The sequence below is a fragment of the Ciconia boyciana genome, chromosome 2 (assembly GCF_034638445.1).
Source record: "Ciconia boyciana chromosome 2, ASM3463844v1, whole genome shotgun sequence".
Lineage (NCBI taxonomy): Eukaryota > Metazoa > Chordata > Aves > Ciconiiformes > Ciconiidae > Ciconia > Ciconia boyciana.
The window spans coordinates 106,265,580-106,287,779 of record NC_132935.1 but is presented as its reverse complement, the minus strand read 5'-3'; the positions used below and the strand labels follow the sequence as shown (position 1 = coordinate 106,287,779).

Genomic DNA, 22,200 nt, shown 5'->3' with positions numbered 1-22,200 from the left:
ACTAGCTTTGATAGTTTTATTCATATAGTTAAGAACATGCCATAATTTGCTGAATCGAAATCGCTACATCTTTGGTTTTGGTAAGGTCATTTCCACCTCTGCTAATTGAATATAAAGGGTGTCAGCACATTTCTAAGTGTCTTCTGATCACAGTGAACAGTAATGGAGGCAGGGGAAATTCCAGATTATATTTTGCTGCTTGTATTCAGAATCAGTAGCTCCGGGAAGCCTATTCATGAGACGTTATTTTCGAAAACATTTCCCATACACGTCTATTGTCACGTACAAGGCCTGTTTCTACCTGAGTTATAGTCAAGAACAAATTTACTTGACTTGAATGAACACCAGTCTTTGGATTCTACTTTACAAATTAACTTCTTGAGTATGTGACTTACTTAGAAAATTATTAACTTTCCAAGCACCTTTTAGGGAAGCAAATGCTCAGACTGGTAAAAGTGAGTTATTAAAAAGAAGCCTTATACCTTCCAAAGTATAGAGTTCTCTTAAAAATCTCTTGTAACTTGAAAAATACCCCCTTTCCCTTTTAAATAAAGGCGACAAAAAGGGAAAATCAGTGTGGCAACAATGTATGGAAAAATCATTCTGTCTTTGTTTGCATAGATCTTATTTCCAGGGTACTCCTGTGCTAATTGCGTGCTTGATGATGATTTTGCATGATTTCTATATGATCTTCTTACAAAATGCAGTATTCCAGGCAGCTGATCTGACAGACATTTAATCCATGTTTATTAGTTTATTTTGGAAAGGACACAAACAACTTTATAATGAGAGTTACCTGGAGAGAAATAATTCTACTTTGCTTGTCTACTTTTCATAAGCACAATTTGCCTAACCTCTTTTTCTTGATTTCCTTAATACAAGTTAGATCTCTCTTAGATTATGATTCATAGGCCACTCATTGTTCACTGGGTTCACTTGTTTGGTATTTCACTTCAAAACTGAGAAGCCAAGTATCGGTTCCTGAGAGAGGTTTTGGGTTTTGTGCATATAATCATGAAACTCAGATACACCTGATAGAAAACATGCTACTTAACAGTATTCACATCCTGCTGATTATTTTTAATGGATGCCTATATTAAAAGAGAAGCCGCTGCCCGAGCACTCACACCCCATTCAGAGCGGCACACACACCTCCCGAGACTTTAACTGTGGGGACCAGAGCCCCTTTGCAGCAGCAGCTCCCCGGAGCTGACGGGTGCCCCTTTTCGACTCCTCGCTCACACACACACTCACTCTTGGGCGCTTCCTCTCCCCTCTGGCTCGACTTGAGGTTTCCCGAAGCAGTCTCCGATACGACATACACCAGACGAATTTACTGGTACAGCGGTGAAAACAGCTCAAGCTGGGTGCCTCCGGAGAGGGACCCAGAACAAAGAAATCCCTGGGGTAATGATACCCTTACAATCTAAATTCCCCTCCCCTCAGGAGACGGTTCGGACCAATAGTAGCATTTGGGTCTGGGGTCTTCCCGTTCTTCATTGGGCCCTTTCATTGTCTCTAGGTGGGCCGATTCTTCTCTTATCTCTAAGATGGCAGCTTCTGCTAAGGTTGAAACCTCCTTATCTTTCTGGTTTGCACCAGTTTTGGGGGCCTTCCCTCATGTAGCCAAGTAAAAGTTCAGTGCACGGTCGGTGGATCTAGGTGAAAGTTCTTGTGGCCTAAGACTTTCAGCAAGCCTTGATACTAATGCTAAAGTGACTACTACGACACCTATGCTTATATGCCACAATTTAGAATACGTATTAGTAGAAATTAAACTGTATGGGGGAAATTAACTGGGGTATTTGGGAGAGGAAAAAACACAGCAATCAGCTGAAAAATGATAGGTTTATACTGAAGGTTTTTTTAGTTATAGAAACAGCAATGAATTTCTCAGTTACTTCCTTTTTATGTGGCTAGAGAATATACTACTGTGATTTGTGGTTTTTTTTTTTAACAGCAGTCTTCATGTTAAATCTGGAATTCTGCTAGGGAATTACTTTGGTACCTAAATTAGTGCGTGTAAATTATGCATGCATGAGCACAAGAAATAATTTTGTGTTCATAACAGACAGTTGTACACTCAGACGAATGTTTGCATGCATAGTCACCCATTTGGAGTCGGGCCCAAACTAAATTAGAATTAATACCATGGGCTAGTTCCAGGATTTAGCTCTCAAGTCTATTTATAATGATGTAATATACATTAAAAATATCCACCTCTGCAGGCTGCATTCTGCAGAGGCTGTTCTAGCTGTGAACCTGTGTAGCTGCAACAATCACGTGCCATCAGGTAACCATGCACATTGGAGATAAGGGGCTGGTACATCAGGTAGAACTGTCATCGACACAAACTTGGTGCATGTGAAGAAACAGGCTAGGCTGCATAAGAGGCAATAGAAAGGAGTGCCCTGAGCATCTCTTCTTTTTCAAGCTCCTCCACTCCATGCTGCTTGAGCAATGGCTGTGCAAATGAGGAGATGGACTATTTCCAGGAGACAGCCACTTCAGTTCAAACCCCCGATATGATAGCATGCACTTTAAGAGTAATAATAGCTGCCAGCCATTGCAGGCCCCAGGGGATGGGATCTTGACGTGCTGCACAACATTCAGCAAGTGTGCCTGATGTCTTGTGTCAAGTTGAATGGCCAGGCTTGAAGTGCAGTGCTGGAGGGCAAGGGGGCAAAAAAACTGTCTCCTGATTTAAAATGGATATTGCATTACTTTCATACTTAGCATCTTTTGCAGCTTGGCACCCCAGACTGTCTGGTGGACAAGGATTTGGACAGAGTTTTTCATCTCCTGCCCTATCCCTCCATGCTCCCTCTCTGCACAGCGCCTGCTACAGGAGCTAGGCTCATAAGAGAGCCCAGTGTAGTGCTGTCTGCCATCCCCTATTCCCACTAATGTTATCCATCCCTTAATGGATCCACGTCGATTGGCCGTGCTCTTGGATGATTATGTACTGTGTGGTACTACACACATAAGTGGTGAGGCCAGGCTGAGACTAATACAGCACCCAGTGTGGTCTCCTGTTACAGGCCACAGGAACAATCTGCAGAATCCTCTGTCTAGCCCCACCATTTGTGGTCAGGCAACGATGTCGTCTCTAGAGATGGAGCTAGTCTTAGTTTTAACAAATCTGGTGATTAGACTCAGACTAGCCTACACAAGACAGTGGTGTAATTTCATTTTCTGTTACTGGAAGACAGTTCCAACCGTGCCTTCAGATCCAACCATGTGCAATTTCAGAGTTTTTTAATGTCAGAAGAGGAAAGAGCACTCTTACTGTACCAAATCATCTTTTTAGGACAGCTAAGGAGTACCAAAAGAATAGAGGAATACACCAAAACAAGGAAATGGTAACATGTAATGAGTTGTATTAAGAAAGAGGGGATTAACTCCTTGTTTTGAATCACAGGAATGAGAATTGTGAATTTGATTTTTATTTTTTATCATGCACTAATTAATGTTCTTTAGGGTCAGATGACTCTGTGGTGTATTGGCATCAGATGGAATACTGATCCTTTCATCTTGACCACTAGCATAACCCAAAAATGAGTATACTGGAGGGTTTTTTAATCAGATTGTTTAACTAAGATGGTTGTTCATATATTGTCTTCAATTACAAATAAGCCAAACATAAAGTATTGTATGCCCATGGCATCCAGTAAAAATATTGTAATAGTTGTATGTTGTTTAAACTATAGACGTAGTAAAATCTGTGTGATGAGACAAATATTAGATGATGTCTTGTTTGTTGCCCACCATTGATTTTTTTTTTTTCTTTGAGGGTAGTGGAGGAATCTCATTTTCAAGGTAATAGAACAATACTGTAAATGAGTAGAATGTTTAACAGGGCTTTTAAACTTGTGGTTTTGAAATCATGTCCATGCAACTGAGGTGGAATGATTAGAGGCATAGGCTGAGGCAAGCAGAGAGAGAAGGTACTGCACCAGGAGAATGAGTCTTCCGAGCCTTTGTAAGCACAAAGTGTAGAGAACAGGGGCGTGAGCAGAGAGAAGTAGTACATGTAAGTGCACATGCCTTTTAGGATCAAACTAGGCAGAAAACCAATGACAGAAAATACCAATATAATGATACCAGGGAGATTTCTTTAGGACAGCAATCACTGGACACTGGAAACATGCATGCAAAATTGCTTTCAAGTTCAACACTTAATCTTCCTTTATTCTTAAGGGGAACTTTTTCATCTGGAGTGGTAGTTTCACCTGACAGTGTTGTCGTTTAGGAGCTGGTAAGAATTTCATCTCTTTCTTACTGGTTACAGAATTTTCCTCTCTGAAAAGATGCATTTTATTTTTTCCTGCTTTGCATGAGTTTTTTAGATTGCTCTAAGACTGTCATCCATGAAGAGACAGAAATGGATACTTTTACAATCCTTCATCTCAGCTGTGGTCAGTTCAGGGACCTTGGTGAACTCTCAGAGAACCTGTAGTCTGCAGGGCTCATGTGAACTGTAAGTTTATAAGAAAATCTTACTGCCTTCCTCATGGCACTGCAGGTGTTTTATAGATCACTTATCTTTTATAAGTGTTTTATAGATAAGTTTTATAGATAAGTGTTTTATAGATTAGATAAGTGTTTTATAGATCACTTATAGAAGTGATCTTAAGCAGGCCCAGGGAGAGCAGAAGAGGAAATAATCCATTCCTCTGCAAAAAAATTTAATTTCATTATATATTTGCTTACCTTTTTGGGTAAGACTGTCCTTTAAATTCTCAGGGTTACAGAAATTATGAAATGTAGTCAAGTAAATAACTGTTGTTTTGGAAAAGATTATACTCAGAAGTTATTTTGACTTAGCCCCTTGTTCTTAGTCCAGTATGGAAAATAACAGTATGGAAGGCAGACATAGAAACATTCTCTTATTCATATCTTTGATATCTATTTTTCTGAGAGAGTTTTAGTCACTTAATTTCAATTCTTAAAAAAAAAATCAACTACTGTCACACTTATGGAAGTAAGACCTTGCTTTGATTTTCTTTTTAAATTAATTTAACCTACTGCCCCTTTTTATAGGGTAAAATTAATGGGGAAGCAAGGTATAATTAATGGGGCCAATGTTTCACCCTGGAAGTTAATAGCAAATTATAATCAACTTCAACAGTACAGGAATTCCACCCTATTATTTCTTAGGTCTTATTAAAAATAAAAGGACATAATAAATTGCAAGTAACTGTTTTTCATCCAGGTCATGTATTGAAGACTGTCTGAGATACTCCAAGAGAAGATGGAACATTGCTGATCTGACCCTGTTTGGATGGGAATTACCCAAGTGACCCATTTTTAAAAACGTGTTTCATCTGGCTCTTTCCATTTAGAAGATGGTGCATGGCAAGTAGTGGGAAGTTAGCGGTCTAGGTAGAACGTACTGGGTTGTTGTCCCTGTGGGCAGATTTCTATGAAGATAAGCTGTTTATTTCCTCTGGTGAATGTGTCCTGCTCTTCTCAGTGTGTCCTTCTCAAGTCTGTCTACTTGAGAAATAGCACTTGCCTTCTTTAGTGGCCTTTTATAAAGCCTGGGGTTGTCTTTTATCTGCCTGATTGATTATCCTATTTATCACTTTTACTGAGTATAAAAATCTCTTTTCCTTATAGCCAGCTTGAAATGCTGTGAAAGTGGACTGCTGGATAAATAATTAGTGATTGCTAGTATCCAGTAATCATTGTGGCTTTACATTTTATCTGTGTAGAAAATTTCAGCTTGTCTAGATAATTAGCTTGCTTGTAACTTCAGAGATGGCCCTGGTTATCTACTTTTTGGGTTCCCAAGAACATGCCTGTTGAGACTTGGTGCAGGTGCTCCCCAAGACGTTTTATGCAGACTGAGCTGGAGCCAACCAGTTAGCAGAAATAATGCTTCTGGTTTGGGAATTTTTTTTTTCCAAGGAGGAAAAAAAGATTTTCAATCTTTTCCTTTTTATATCTTCCATTAACAACTTGGTCTGTGAATATTGCTTTGAAGGAGTGAATGGTGCAATTATAAATACAACTCACTGAGATGCTGTTGTGTTAACCTTTGCCTGTGTGTTTATGGGAAAGCAAAAGTCTAGTGTATCACAGCCTGGCCCAGAGCTTGCAAAATCCTTTTATGTAGTTGACCCACCTCTCAAACATCTCTTTACCATAACTTTCATGTTTAGTAAACTATCCAAACCCAGCATTTAATATGGTAATAAATTCATTATCTATATCATATCTATGCCACATCATTTGGCATAGACAGTGCCAGTTTGTTGTTTTATAGCATGTGGTTTTATCTGTAGTGAAAAGAGGATGAAGGTGGGGCGCAGGGTAATTCCATTGAAATAATAAGGATGCTGAGCCTCGTCTGCTGCCTGCATAGCAGTTAGGAGGGTTAGTGTTGTGGCAGTGTAGCCTTAAGATTTCCGGTGGTGGTTTAGAAACAGGAGTAAAAAGGGTCTGGTATTTATAATTTATAGTAGAAGCTTGTTACTGCTGGGCTTGCTGCTTGCTTTCCCCCCCACCTCCACTTTTTGTGCCAATTAAATGTAAGCTGTAGTTTGCAGATAGTGATCATTGCACTGAGCAATAGGGGGAAGATGCTGCTGGTGCTGCTAATAGATAGTTAGATGTTTCTGTGTCACAATTCATCAGATAAGTTGAGGAGATTGCCAGCTCCAGAGAGATCCAGCAGCAATTTGTTATACTTGAAGCATACTGTTTTGCAGACACAGGCTTTAGTGGTTTGTTGCAGTCAGAGGGGAGTAATGGCATTTAGGCAGTGCTAAATAAAGCTTTCTGTCTTGTACCTTTTCCCACTGTAGGTCTAATAGCTTTAACATCCTGCTCAAATAGAAAATACCATAATAGTTTACTGCATCACTGTCGTGTGCTGTTTGTTCAAGTCTGCTCTATTCCCTCCTCTCTTTCTGCCCTAGCAAAAGGATGCTTCTAGATAGACCCTGAAATTGCATTTGCAAGTACAGGGTTATAGAGACAGAATAAGGGATGCAAATGCTGACTCTTTACTCATGCCTGGTTCTTTGGGAGTTGGGTCTGGTTTCCTTGTGCTTGACATTTACAGCTCATTCAGTGGTAAACTTCATTTGGTAAGCATTAACTAATCTGCTGATGTTAGTATTCCATTGATGCTTTAGGACAGCAGTTCAGATCCAACTTCATTTAACAAGTGGCTGATGGACTGCATTAAACTGTTTTTTCTACTTAAGTCAGTGTACTGCCACGTATCCACATCACTAGAAAAATCATGATTGTCAGGGAGAGACTGAAGACTTGAAGGCAGTCCCTTCAACCAGTTGTTAATTATAGTATATTGGAGTCAGTGGAGCAATGAGAAATTACTCCATCTGAAGATGTGGTGGTGTACACAGTTCCACCTCATCAAGCAAAATGTTTTCTACTCAGGCCAGCACTGAGCCCCAGTGGCAGAGCTCTAGGAGGAGTTTGGCAGCTGCTGTTCCTGCAACTGTCCCACAACATGCAGAAGTCTTTTGTGCCCAGTGGTTGAACTGCTGATGCCTGTCATCAGCATGAAATTTACTTCGTAAGAAAAAGAAAGAAGTGGAACAAGTAATCAAAAATATCTATGGACCACTTCTGGAAAATGTCACTGCTAACCAAAATGTTAGGTAGAAACAGACATATGCATCATTTCACCACTTAAGAGAAGGGGATAACTAATATTGATAATGCAGAAACATCAACCCTAACTGAGACCTTTCCTATTGGTGCAATAATACCAACTTGCTTTGACAGCTGCGTGCTGTCAGTAGCCATAGTGTTATACATACGGCCAAGGAGTTTGGTGAACAGCCTGCCAAGAGCCAGATGAGGAAGGAGAGGTTGCTAAGAAGCCTCATTTCCCAGAGGCTTGTCAAAGCAGGAAGAATTTCATGCTCTTTCAGAACTTGATCTCTCCATTGAGGATAAGAAATTATGCTGGAAATAAATTGATTGGTTGAGATGGGCTCTGCAGGAGAAGAGGCTTTCTGGAGCTCTCCAGCTTGTTGTTGTCCAGTGTTTAATTCCCTGGGGCCTCAGTTATTGCAATATCCTTTGCAGGAATGGACATGCCTCACTTTGTATCTATCCACAGTACTGCTGGAAGCATCTTCTACCTACAGAGTATGTTCCTCTGACTGTATTTTCTCTCTCTCCTCCCTGCCCCCCCCTTTGCTTTGTTGGCTCCTGTTTCTGCAGAATATATCAAACATCAGCTGTTCATCTTCAGAGGAATGAATGACCTGTGGATACCCTTCCTACCACCTTTCCTTCCACACCAAGAGTTCAGCACCCCTGTTGGTCAGTCTGTTGCCAACATCCCTGAATGCTTGTTCCCCCTTTTCAGTTAATCTTCACTGGCCATCCTTGCCATCCTTCCTGCTTGTCAGGCAAAGGAAATACTGTATCATCCTGTTTCCATTCCCTCTTTTTAAAGCTCCTCCTTTCTGCAGTGCCTATAGAAAATTTGAGGAACAGTTGGGGCCTGTTTGTCCTGAGACCACAGCTTACTACAGCAGTGAATAGTGTCTCATTTTCTCTTCAGTCTCTGTTCATCTCAAGGTCTTAGTGGGCATGTGTTTGAGATGTCACCTTGTTGGGGGCAAAAATAATGGGTTTTGTTCTATGCTCATATGTCTCCTTGCTTCATGGAGGGTCTTGGTTCAGGACCCCGGTTCTGAACTTCATCTTTAATGTATCAGCATTTAATCACAGAATGGTTTGGAAGGGTTCTTTAAAGATCATCTAGTACAACCGCCAGATAATATAGTTTATAATACAATAGCATTTATAATAATGTCAGCTATTTGTTGTTAATATTACTATCTGATGCCTTCCAAGATCGGGCTGCAAATTGAGAACAATGTGGTAGATTTGCAGATTAGCAAATGGAAGACCTCACCTGAAAATGGTATGAAGACATTGCTATCTTTTTAATTTGCCTTTGGTGTAAAACAATCAGAGGTTTCATTTTATATTAATACATACACTTACATACATTACTTTACATATAATACATACATTACTTACTTACATTAATACATACATTTTTTGCCTTTACTTGAAAAAGCTAGAGTGCTTTCCACAGCAGATGTAACTCTGATTTTGAGCCAGATTTCAAGGTAACTGAGGTTTGTCTCTGTGCAACTAAAATCCTCAATTAACATATTAATTCTTTTTCCTAATGACATTACATTCTTTTTGACTACTGAAGGGAAAAGAAAACGTCTAATTTGTATACTGGTTTGTGAGATATTTAGCTAATTTACACATGAGAATTTGTTAAGATTTGTCTTGCAATCACAAAACTGAGCATTTTTTCTAAGGGATTTTATATATTTCCTACTGTAGCTACATATGTTAAAACAGTGGCTTTAGCTAGCAGGTGTAACTAGCAAAATTGAAAAATACTGGAGTTTTTTACATGTTTTCATTTGTTGAGATAGAAGGAGCAAATACTTCTAGCATAAATAACCGGTACTACCTTTCTTTCTCTGATCTTTATAAAAACTGAAAAGCCTTTCAAATATCAGTCTGCAGAGGTTAAAAAAAGTCATTCTGACCTCTTCAATGTTGTTCTGATCCCTTCAATGCAAAGGCAATGTTTAAACCATGCAGCAGACAACTGTTAATTAACAGCATATTGGGGCTGATGGTTGCAGGGGAGAAGGAAAAAGGGAGTGACAGAGAAACAGAAAAGCATATCTGCAGGAAAAAAGCGTATCTCCTTTTCTGTTATTGTTAATGAATTGTTTATTGTTGATAGAAAAGTATCTCTTTTCTGTTAGCATGGCTGGATGTGGTACTCTGTCTTAGTCTGAGGTGGTGGCTCAATATTTGGGCAGTTGCCCGTTCTCTGTGCTACAAGATCAGCCCCTACACAAGTGGCATCAAGCCTTCAGGGAGCTGAGCGCAAGTATTCACTGGTGGCTCTAAAAGCAAAGTGTTGACCACTGAGTGAAATAATTTTTCAGCCTTTGATGGGTTTTCTTGCAAAGTCTGAGTTGTTATTAACGAGTACTGCACATCCTGACTGGAGATCTGTTGGGCTAATTACTATACAAACTACCACAAGGCACTGAACAGTTCACAGGCTAAGAGCACGCAATATAGAGTGTGGGCAGCAGCAGGAGGCAAGGATACAGTAGAAATGTAAAGACGTACAAGTAGGTGTGTGCACATGTATGTAGACATGTGAAACAGGTATTGATTTAAGCTGTTTGCATGCCAGCTTTACCACAAGCAGGGTTTTATTTTTTATTACCTAAACACTTACTGCAAAAAGTGTTTTTGAGTAGGGATTTGAAGCAAGATGGCAGGTACCAGCAGGATATGAGTCTTAGGATTGCTTCAGGCAGGACATGGCATGCATAAAGACAACGTTAATATACTTGTATGATAAGCAGAAAAATACAGAAGGTACTCAGGCACTACTTAAGAGGCAGGATGGGGGGTCAAGCATCAACTGCAGAGACTAGCAACGGCTTCTGTACAGAGAGGAACGAACCAGAAGGAAATGAAAAGTGGAGGAGGAGACGGGGAGATGGAGTAATAGCAGAACGAAGGAGATAAGAAACCTGAAGGGAGAGGTGTTGAGGCACAGCTGGGCTTGTCAGAGCTGGATAACAAACAAGAAATCTTAATGTTAAATTATGGGTTATGAAAGAGAAGGTTTTAGAAGAGGCAGGAGAGAGAGTAAACATCAGTTGAATCAACTTGAATTCCCCTGTGTTTTCAGACAAATAGGTTAGAAAAACTCCACTGCTGAGGGGACGCTCCTCCTTAATTTTCACTTTTCACCTGAATCATGCTAATCTTGTACAGAGAGTTTAGAAGAAGCTACTCATCTTCTGTGGATGCAGGGCTAATTTTGTTGAAAACCTCTGTGGTTCTCAGCCAGAAAATGAATGAGTACTTGGGCTGCCGAGTAGTCTCAACACAAACAGCACAGCTCCTGTGTTCTTTAGTCTGTTCCTCTCACTTCTTTATCATACAGGCTCAAAACATGATACAACTGATTTTCCTGGCCCTTGAGGTGATGTGTTTGTATATGCATTTACTGAAAATAAGTGCTTTTTAGATTTTTATCGCAATAGCAGCTGGCAGACCCAGTCATGGACTGAGAACAGGAGGGCAAATGCTGTACAAGTGCCACATTAAAACCGATCAAAAGTGCCTGGGAATGTGCAATCTAAATGTAAAGACAGGAGTTCATAGGTGAGCAGAGACAGACAACAAAGAAATCCAGAAAACGGTGTTCATTGGAGTGATGATAGTCTATCTGATCACAGGCTCTCCAATTTACCTGAAGTGCACTTCAACCGTAATTACATTTCTGAAGCACTTCATTTAACATAAATGTACCCCTGAGTAAATCTATTCATATGTAAGATAGCGCTTTTCCTATCTATCGCTACTAAAGTTGGAACACATACAGGCACACATGCCACTTGTCCTGGAGCAGGGGTGTAAATACACCGCAGGTGGCCAGAGTCCCGGCCACAGCACGGCACTGGAGCTCCCCTGCCCCGTGGGGTGTTAGTGGCCAGACAGGGTGACAGCAGCTGGGGCTTCTGTCAGGCTTGCTATAAACCCTGAGTAACGTTGTTCTTTCTGGAATAAATGTGTGAAGGCATCAAACACATCCTATCTCCATGCAAAAAACTCTTTCTGTGACTCAGTTTAGATTTTGCATGATGTGCGAGCCAGGCAGTTTACATATATCAATTTACTCTTGCTTCCCATTGACAAAGTGACTTGAGGTCTGTAATGCTGAGGCACTTTGAGGAACAGGGGGGAAAAATGAATTTATTGCAACACCTCAGGGTTGTGTTGTCCACTGCAGCCAAGCTCAGTGCAGCAGAAGGCAGTGGGACGCGTGTCCAGGAGCTCTTCCTCGCTCCAGAGCTTTGCTTTGGTCATGCAGTATCCCTGGTCTGCGTAACCTGGTGGTACGGTCTGGGAGGCTTTGAAGGCAGGAAGGCTGTGGGTTTTTCACATTGCCTGTGGAGAATGAAACTTTCCCTTTATTGAAGAGTGTTGTTGTGGGTCAGGTTGTGAACATCCCGGCAGAGATCAGGAAAGTACCATATATACCTTGCACTAGGTTGCCATACTGTTGCTTTTGGTACTGAAGCATGAGCAGCCTCAGGTAACGTTCTGTGTTTTTTGTCTCCTCTTGTCAGGAAAACAAAACTCCTGGACTATGTCAAGGAAAATGCTACCATATATTAATTCTTGCTGTGAGTCTAAAGCCAGCTTCCGTGTGCCTGAAGAAAATTCATGGTGGCTGTGGTTCCGAGAAGTGGTTTTACAGTCCTGGTTATTGGGAAGCGTTTTTGTTGTGTGTGCTCCTAATGGACAGCTGAAAAAAGTGTGTGTGTGTGTGTGTATTAACTTCTCTGAGATGTCTCTCCAAAGAGTATGTGGCTTTTTGCCCAACTTTGGGATCACCCTGCTTTATTTCCATTGTAAATACACTTTTTACATAAAAGCAAAGGGTGACCAGACTGTAGAGAGTTGGTAGATTTGGGACTAAGATGGATTATGTCCATGAGATTTAGTGCCTTTTGAAAGGTAGAGGGAGATGACAAAGCAACGTGTATTTTTATTTTGTTTAATTTTATAGCTATTATGTGTTTTGAAAGTCTTTTAATCTCAGCAGAGTATGATCAAATGGCATTGTTTTATTTTTTAAATCTTTTTTTAGCTGAATGTTTCCAAACAGTAGAACTTCTTCCTAAATCCGCTTCCTTGCCCTTCACTTTTGCTTCTCATATTCATTTTTGCGCTCTTGTTGAATTGAGAATTTTAGTAGCGGTTTCAATCATGTTCTTATAAGATTTTTTTTTTCCTGCCTTCTCAGCTGTCGCTGAGTACACAACAGAAACTGATGATGGAAGGAATGTTAGGGTGGGAAGGAATGTTAAGGTAGGATGGCACTCTCCAGAGGTGTGTGATGCGAGGAGATGGGGGTATCGGACTGTCCTGTTGCTGAGGTGCTTTCCCTGCTAGTGCTGTGGAGATGTAAAGTGTTGGCATGCCCTGGTCGCACAAGAGGAGGGAGAATGAACTGAAATATATCTAAATGTTGCTATTGTGGCCGAGTCGTGGATGTAAACTTTTTAATTTAAAGTTTTATTATTGCATGTTTGGAGAGCCTTCTGACCTTGCTCATTAGTTCTCCCAGATTCAGATTGAAGTTTCTCTTGCTTCGTTGCTTCTCTCTGTATAGTTTTGTAACGTGTGGGTTTTTGACATACTGGTTGAGGCTGATTAGGTTCGTTCACTGTATTTTGTGGTCTGATCTTGGACTATTAGAATTATGTGGATACCTGGTCACCTCAAGTATGATACATTGAAATTAACTTCGTTGCTTCTGGTCCCCATGAGTATCCAAAGGTATCAATACATTGATGGGAAGTGGAAATACTGATCAGCTGCTACCCATCTAAGTTCACTCAATGTGAGGGTTTTACAATGAAGCTGAAGATCCACTGATGGTGTCTCTTGTTATATGCAGGCGTCTCGTTTTCTTTCCATTTCTAAGTTAAGTGAATATGATGCTTAATCTTATACAGTCTGAAAAGTTTATTGTAGTTAACACTGTTCTTATTTTTTTCTTTTTTAAACACATGTATTTCAGCATTGAAGTATATGACAACTTCCAGGTCTACTGGAGCATAATGTAGTACACTGTTAACATGGGTAAGGTACATACTCAGTGCCAAACAGTGAAGCAACTCAATTAAATGTTGGCAAAGACAAACTGTTTTTTGTGGAAAAAACAATGTTTTAAAATGTCACTTAATGTTGGTTATGGGATACATGCTGAGTTAACCTCATTGAACTTTTCCCCAGGAATTGATGCGCTTACAATTGGCGGGTCATTATGCTGCTCCACCTGTGTAGTGTTAAGGTCAGTGTGTTTTTCTGATTATAAAAACCATCCATACCATTCCATTATAAATTCACTACCATTCATATAATGGAATGTGCCAAAGCTCAGAGCTCGTTGCAGCTGCCCCCGGTTCATGTTTAAGATCAAACAAAGCGGTTCAGGTAATTTGAGCACCTTTTCAACAACACATCCAATCAAGCTTCATTTGAAGTGATCTTTTGTTGTTTTTGTTTTGTTTTCTTTTTTGTAACCTGCTAAGCATCCATCTGATGTTAGTGTTGGTTTTGTTTTGTGTGGCCTGCCCAAGATTTCTTATCAAATCAAGACATGGTAATTATAAGATCATAGCAAGGAGGTCCTGGGAGCAGCGAGCAACTGTAACCTGGCAGTTGCACGCATCCATGTGTAGGCAAAGCACAGAATGCATCAACCACTCACCTTCACAAGGCATTTTCTGAAACCTGCAGCTTCTAACTGTGAATTAATTCTGAGTCATCACAACACGCAAATCAGCCATCACGGTAGACACTAATGTGTGAGATGCAGAAATGTATGACTGGCACTAACCACTTACTAGGGGGAACTTGTGAGATGATGTGCATGCATAACACACTGCTACTGTATGCATCTTCCTGCACAGCTTAGTCTTTTGAATTGTCATGCGTTATCAAAGAGAGACAGAATGTTCATTAAAGCTTATCTAGTGTTATTTCTGTCACTGAAATGTTGTTATGGTTGGGGCTTTTGTTTGTGTGTTTGCTTCTACGTTTTTCTTTGTTACTAATCATCCAAATAACTTTAATTCTGGGAAGAGTAAGAATTCAGTGAACAGCCATGTATGTAATAGGTCATTACGTTCTTACAGTTTCATGAGAACGTATCCTTTCTGTGTTAAGTTTTGCACTTTGTAGGAGCCAGTGAGAGCCTCAGGCGCTGGCAGTTTTGCTGGGGGGTATTTTGAGCCTCTCTGCAAATTAAGCAGTGCTGTAATTGCTGAGGAAATACATGCAGCCTCTTGATCATGACAACTGAGAATTTGTGTGACCGTGTCCAACAGCACTCCTCCTTTCACCTCTCCATAGCTGCAGACTCAGTGGTATTCTACACTAAATGCAATGTGAAACTTTCCCAGATGTATGTGCTATATACAGTACATACAGTCTCACAAAATGTGGTGAAGAGTCAGGAGACGACTCTTTGATGAAGAGTAATCCTTGAATGTTCTAGCATACAGAAACTGTTCACCACCTGACATTTCACATGACGATAGTTTGAATTTTGCAGCTATTGCATCAGGTAAGTGCACCTTCAGAGGTATTTGGCAGTTTCTTTTATTACTCTGGAAAAAAAATGTATTTCAATTAGTCCACAGTCCAAAATCTAAATGAAATATCCTCCCAAAAAGATGATGCAGGTCATTGTAGGATTGCATGTTTTTTCTCAAGTGAAGAGCCTCAAAAGGAAGGGCATGTTTAATAGCAGAAGGGATATCAAAAGGATTGAGAAGAGGGTTTTTTAGTAAAGCAGAGTGCATAATACATTTTGCAGCATTTTCAAGTTAATCTGTGGTGATGAATCTTTCCAAGTTTTAAACAAGTGCATCTCTCACTGCTACCTAAGTGTCTTAATGAATTTGGGCCTTTACATACAACACACAGGAGATACTGGAGGTTGTATTAAATACCTCCCACCAAGAATCCTGCCAGAAATAGGTAGGTGACACGACAGCAGGAAGAAAGTAAATTAACTACCTGCTGCAGCATATTCAACTGGCTGTGATGCTTTGTCTCCTCAGGGGAATCTTCTGTTTAAGATCAGTTTGGTCCTCAGTCTACGTGGATAGCTGTATTCAGATGTACCAAAGTGATGCAAATCTTAACTACGTGTCACAAAGTGCTGTCTATTAGATATATCACCTACTTTTTATTGACAAAATTCATTATCTGAAAATGCAGCTTTGGCTCTGTTTCTACCACACTCCTCTATGTATGGAGGAAAAAAGCAAAACACTTTTTAAATTGAAGAAACTCATTCCTCAGTCCCCTGCCCCACCTCCCCTCTCCTTATCCCCTATGGAAAACATGTTGAACCAAGTTTATAACAATAGTTCCAGCTGTTACTGGACACCTTTTTCTCCTTTATGGTCATTATTAGAAAAAAAAAAATTGTTTCCTTCTCAGTCTCAGCATGGACTACTTCAGGAAAAGCAAACCAGATGCACAATTTGGCATCTGGCAATGGCAATGAACAGTATGTACCTGCAAGGACATTTACTTGACCTTTTGAGTTGCATGTAGGCATTTGAGGTAAGTGCCAGTATTTGTTAGCAGCATGAAGACTTGCTGGGCACAGGGAGTGCAGAACCCTTTGAAATCCTTGGGTAGGCCTAAAGCACTATTCACAGCCCTGTGCTTAAGTACCTAATTTAGTTTCTTAAGTGAGTTTCCCTACATATACCCTGTATAGTCGACAGAGTAAAGTCATGCTCCTAGTGGTATTTCAGAGCACCCTTTTCTCTCCCATAACTGTATAACCAATATAGAGAAGTTAGCCTCATTCAAGTGCCCAAATCTCAATACAGGCTATAAAAGACTGGAATGAAAAGGTAGAAATGCAGCTGAAAAAAAATGTTATGGCACAATCGAAATAAGGTCTCAGTTAGAAAGGAGTTAGTGCTGTAGTATGTGGTGGCTCCTGCAAGTCATTTCTGGCTTTTAGAAGGTCTTCTATAGATGAGACAAAGAACAGCATGTTAACCTTTTGCTTTGGATTTAGTCCTTCATTAGGGAAAAGAGCTTACATCGATACATTGCTTATAAAAATCAGCTTCTGTGCGAGCTTAATGTTATATTTGGTCTTTCTGTGGTCAATATAGCACATGTGCTTTTTGTATTATGCTGTGTGTTTACATTAAAGACACATTTAAAGTGTAAACACATTTAATGTGTTTACATTAAAGACACATTACATTAAAGACATTAGAAATGTATGAGGTACTCACATCCCTACCAGGCTGACCAGGTTCTCCATCTTTGCCAGGCTTTCCCTTCAAAGACATAAATATGTATTGAAATAAAATGCTTCAGTGGTGAAGAATTCTTATGGAAATAGTGTTACTTATTCCCCATTTTTCAATAAACCAAGCTTTCTCTAGAATGCAATCCTTGTGACAAATACCTCAAAGATATCAACCAACTATAATCAATGGAGTTATCTAAACTGAGGTTTTCATTTTGAAAACCAGAGCACAAAAACATGACAAGTCTCAAAGAAACATTGTGCGAATACAGCACAAAATGATGTCCAGTTAACTATTACTGATTCATTGTGCTTAATAACTCCCTTTATTTTAACATTAGATAAATCCCTTATTTGGAAAACAGATCCTAACTCTCTAAACACTAGAACATTATATTTAATTAGGAAATTAAATAAAGAAGTAAAGACACACTGTGTAAAGACACACAGAAATTTTTTTTTTTAAAAAAGGCTATAATTAGAGTTTAACACATGTAGAGTTCATTGTTTTAATCACACAAGTTACTTGTGGAAAAAAGATTTATTGGTGTTTCTATGCCGAACATTGTTAGTGTAGAGTTATTACCTGTGGTTTATTTAGGACTCAACATACAGAAACCTTTCAAACATTCTTTTGCAGTGTAGTTCTTGAGCAAAAATAAACAACAAGAAAATCAGTTATAGGAATTGATTTTTACAAAACAGCAGACATAAGTATAACCTGTACTGAAAGCTATTTCCCAGCCAAAAGCCTTCCCATATAGCCAAAATAAAGCATTTTGCAACCCCTTTGTTTTATTCTGTACCGTATGCACTTGCATTGCCTTTCTTTTTGCTGCTAACCAAAAAGATGTAAAGAGTGTGTTTTGAACTTTGCAACTTTTCTTATATGTTTGTCTGATAGGCAGAAGAGCCAACAGATCCACCAAAATCCATTCGGGTGCAAAAGGGATGGTGGCTAGCCAACCTGCAAGCACGAAAGAACCCCCCCCACTTGTCCTGTAGACCCTCAGCTTAGGCGCTGGTGGTCCCAGCAAAGGCAGCAGATGGGAAGCAGTTGTAGGAGGAGAGGTGGAGCTGCGAACCCGAGCCCTTGCTCTCCTAATGTCTTTTTAATTAGAGTAATATAAATATTGGCTGGGATGATAGTTAGATCTTAATAGAGAAATTAAGCAATAGATTAATTTCTGGCACAATTCCCTCTTCCTGTTTACGTCGGCCCCTGTTTCCAGCACTGGTTTAATTGAAGGAAAAATTCTCTGTATTTGCTTATTATCTGCCAGCCTTGTAAGGGAATAACTATACATTTGGGAAAGCATGAGAGGGGTAAGGGCATCAGCAGAAACAAAGGCATGCTTTAAAAACCAGCACAACCGAATAATGCTATCATTCAAGTTATTAGGAAAAGAGCACTTGCAAGGAAATTTGGTGGTAAATTTGCCATTCTTTCTGTTATATCACGGAAGTGGAAGGCTGTGAAGATGGTGTTTTCCATCTAACCTTGAGTATTTAGGAATTTAAAAGAACCCCAAGTGACCCAATGGGACAGGATCTGCTTCAAAGTCTGTTGAAGTCAACAGGAGTCTTTCCATTGCATCCAAGACATGCGAGATCAGGCCTAGGCTGAATTCCCTTCAGAGGAACTGAAAAGTTTTACATGGATCCATACCCGCATGCACAAGCCTGTACTGCTGTACTGGAGAATGGTACATTGATGACATTGGAAACAATGTCTGCACTGCGTGTCTTCGGAGTTTTGATGCCACTCTAAAATCTCTTGTTGCTGTACTGGCTGTTGTCAGCTAGAAACTCATGGGCCTTCAAAAATTCTGAGATAAAAGGCTTTATAATTTCTTTTGGTAAAATACAAATAAGCTTTTAACTTTCAGGATTTCCATACTGGGTACCTGCATTGCTTCCATAGTATTTTGCAGCTTTGCCCTCACATGACATGTAGAAATAATTTGGTTTTGACGTGCACAAATATTTTGATTTTACTGGGAAATTTAAGTCTGTTCTCAAAATGTGGCCCATCTCTTTAATGAGAACAGAGACACTGGCTGAAAAGAATCCATTATTTTGTGAAATTCTATATGATAAAAGACTCATTAAAATCAATGAATGTTTAATTTTATTAATATTAAACCATTTACAGAGCTAGTTGCATAATAAAAAAATTATTCTACAATACACTGGGAAAGCTCTATCAAATATGTTAACTCTGACTCTTATGTGAATATATACTTCAATTGCTTTGGGAATTTAAAAATGAAAAATATAAATGAGTTTTTTTGTACTTTGCAGTTGAAATTAGTCCATTCTTCCTGACACTAAGTTTTCACCTCTATGAATTTCTTTGCTTCTTGAAGAAAAATTATACACTTGATGCCTCCTTTAACATGGGAGAAAAATTTCACACCAGATTTACTAGTAAGCTGGAAAGCTGTCACAAAATCCATACAGAAAATATAAACGTATTTTGTTTCATTTGTAACTAAAATTTTAGACCAGGATGAGAACGCACTGGACTCTGTATGACAAAATACTAATTAGGAAGAATGGAGCTGGAAAGGGAATAGTGTTGCGTTATATATTAGATCAGGTTCTGTTCCCACTGAAGTCGCTTTGATTAGACTTCTGTAGTGTTTTCATAATGGTTTTTCAAATACCATAACACCTATTTCTGCAGACCTGTACACATGAGGAAATTCCCTCGTGTGAGTAATCAATTAAATCAGTGAGGCTGTGCGTAATTTTTTTTTATAGCCTTATCTTCCTGGGCTGATCAGACTTCTCTGATTGCACTTTCTGTCTATCTGTCACTCCCTTACCTAATTACTTTTGAAGCTGTTGGCTAATTTCAAGTGAAACAGAGAGGAGTAGTTTTCTTTGAGATAATTAAGTTTCTACAGGTCTCAGGGGCTGGGGAGAGGAGGGAGACACAAGTTGGGGCTGGGGGAAAGGCACGTAGAGCCCATCCGTCACCCACCCACTCCGGGACAGCAGCCAGGACAGTGACTGGGATTGTCTGTACTTTTGCTCCGGGTGTTTTTTTGCAGAGGAATGGACAGGAAAAAGCTGGGACTTCAGTAGAGGTTTGGTGGTGATGAAGGATAGAGCTCTGCAGGAAAACAGCTTCATTAATTCCACTGCTAACAGGGCTGTTTGTTTTTGTTTCCAGGAATGCTTTCTGAATCAGACCTGAATGTCTTTAATACACAAACATTCGGCTTCTGGTTAAAGGTTAGAAAAATACAGCAATCAAGTTAATTTATCACTAATACTGAGAGAAAAAGTACCAGCAACATTAGTATGTGGCCATTAAGCTAATGTGTTACAAGTGATAAATTTGTCAAATTAGTGTCTTTTCTGTTGGCAGGTCTTACACACAAATGAGTTCTTGTGGTGCTTGAGAACCCCTAATGGAAATACCTGTTCAAAAGTCAAGTTTTAACCTCATTGACATTCCAGTTTTACTGCCTAAGGTTAAGTTGAATAGCATTTTATCCAGCAAGTAATACCATCAATTTAAAAGTAGCATCCAAGGACCAAAGCGTGCTTCATTGATTTGTGCACAGAATTGGACAGTAGGTAGTTCTCATTGTCCTTAGGAGAACAGAACCGAGTCCCATGTCAAGACATCCAAGCAGGGTATAGCCGCTTGTGTGGCCTCAGCCTTGCTGCGTGACAATGTGCGTGTCTCGGACTTTCTTGCGGAACTCGGGTTTAACGCCTGCAGAATGGAATAGTTTTCAAACTTGCTTACTTGTGCCGGCTTCTATAACCACTAATTAATTAAACTGTAGACTTTCATTGCAATGTCCTAAAACCTAATCCCTGGTGGATTTAGGACACTTCCTTGACGGAGGGGTTGTTACCAGAAAAATAGGTTAAAAAAATTTCTCCTTTAGGCCTTACTTTAAGGGCAGTGTTAAAAACCATAATTGCTTCTCTTCTGTGAGGATTCAATGGCAGCAAAAAAGCATTGGGTTAAATCTAACTAACGGTCCTCATTAAAATTAAATGAAACTATGGCTTGAACCTTCATTCAGAACCATTCTTGTGCTTTTGTCTGTAGGTGAGTGAAATATAACTTCTCTGGTCACCTTTGCAGATGTTCTTCCTCTTTGAAAACTCTCATGGACCACAAACTCTTTTGAACTGGAGTAAAAGAGAAAAAAGTAAATTAGAACCTCATGCAGTAATGCGAGCAGACATACATGCCTGTACATATTATTGTGTGCTACAACATAGTGATATCTAATTATTGTATTAGAGGTCTACTAGCAGCGAGGTAAGTATGGGTGAAGTTCAGAAATCATACTGTCACAACGGGACTTGCCCACCTCTATGTGCAGGTCCAGTTTCTCTTGGTGATGGTAGTCAGTGGGGTTTGTGTCTCTTCTATGTTTATATTTGGTTGGAGAAGCCTGCACCAGTTTGCTCTTCTTCACCTACTTGATCTAGTTCTCCTCCAATTGTTCTGGGAGGTTTCTGCTTTGAAAATCTGCTTTATGCCCATACTTGTTTTCCAGGGGGGAACTACCAGGCTACCTTTCATCTAACTTTGGCTAGCAGTTCCCCAGAAAACCTTCGACATGTAGCTCAGAATTGTCTTACAATGATCCAGAGGAAAACAGAGTCCTTGAACACAGCTTCTGTTCTCTCATGTAGGAGTATTTTTGTGCCCTAGATAAAGCCACCACATGTTCTCTTTGTAAAATCTGAATCTTGTTCCTCAACTAGAGACTGTAAAACAGAATTACTCATTTCCTCTTGTGATAGTTTGCCCAGTTTCATTGCTTTCTCATTAATACAATTATAGTAGCAATTTATTATGATTTATACAATCAAAACATAAACAACTTTTAATAAAGATGAAACAGTATGTAGCAATCTGGTTTGGAGATACGTATCTGAGGCTAGTTTTGCCTGCCCAGGAACAGAGAAATCTCACCCTTTAAACTATGCCTTGTGGGTTCTATCAGTAGTATTAAGTTTTTAATGGTGTCAGGATTATTTTCAATAATAAAAAATAAAATATTGGATCTGAGGCATTACTAAGCTTAAATCAGTTTTCTTTCACTGTTTTTCAGTGCAAAATAAGAACTTTTGATCCTCAAAACCTTTGTTGTAATAGATTTTTCTTAAAAAAAAAAACAAACCCAACACTTAATTAACTTTAGATACTTATATTTTAAAAAATTTAATTACAAAAAATACGGGGATGTTGTCATAATCTCCCCAAGAGTATACAGACATAAGAAGTCAGT

At 39.5% G+C, this 22,200-nt stretch overlaps 1 protein-coding gene across 6 annotated transcripts in view; it reads left to right on the top strand.

Moving 5' to 3' along the window:
* Positions 1-22,200, top strand: part of HECW1 (HECT, C2 and WW domain containing E3 ubiquitin protein ligase 1) — a 271,082-nt gene that overhangs the window by 54,623 nt on the left and 194,259 nt on the right. Inside the window, exon 2 of one of the 6 annotated variants that reach the window (XM_072853423.1) lies at positions 13,870-13,927. The exons of the other annotated variants lie outside the window; for them this stretch is intronic. Coding sequence (XP_072709524.1) covers positions 13,901-13,927 — 27 coding nt within the window. The 5' untranslated portion in view covers positions 13,870-13,900. The remainder of the gene's footprint in view (positions 1-13,869; positions 13,928-22,200) is intronic. 6 annotated transcript variants of the gene reach the window in all.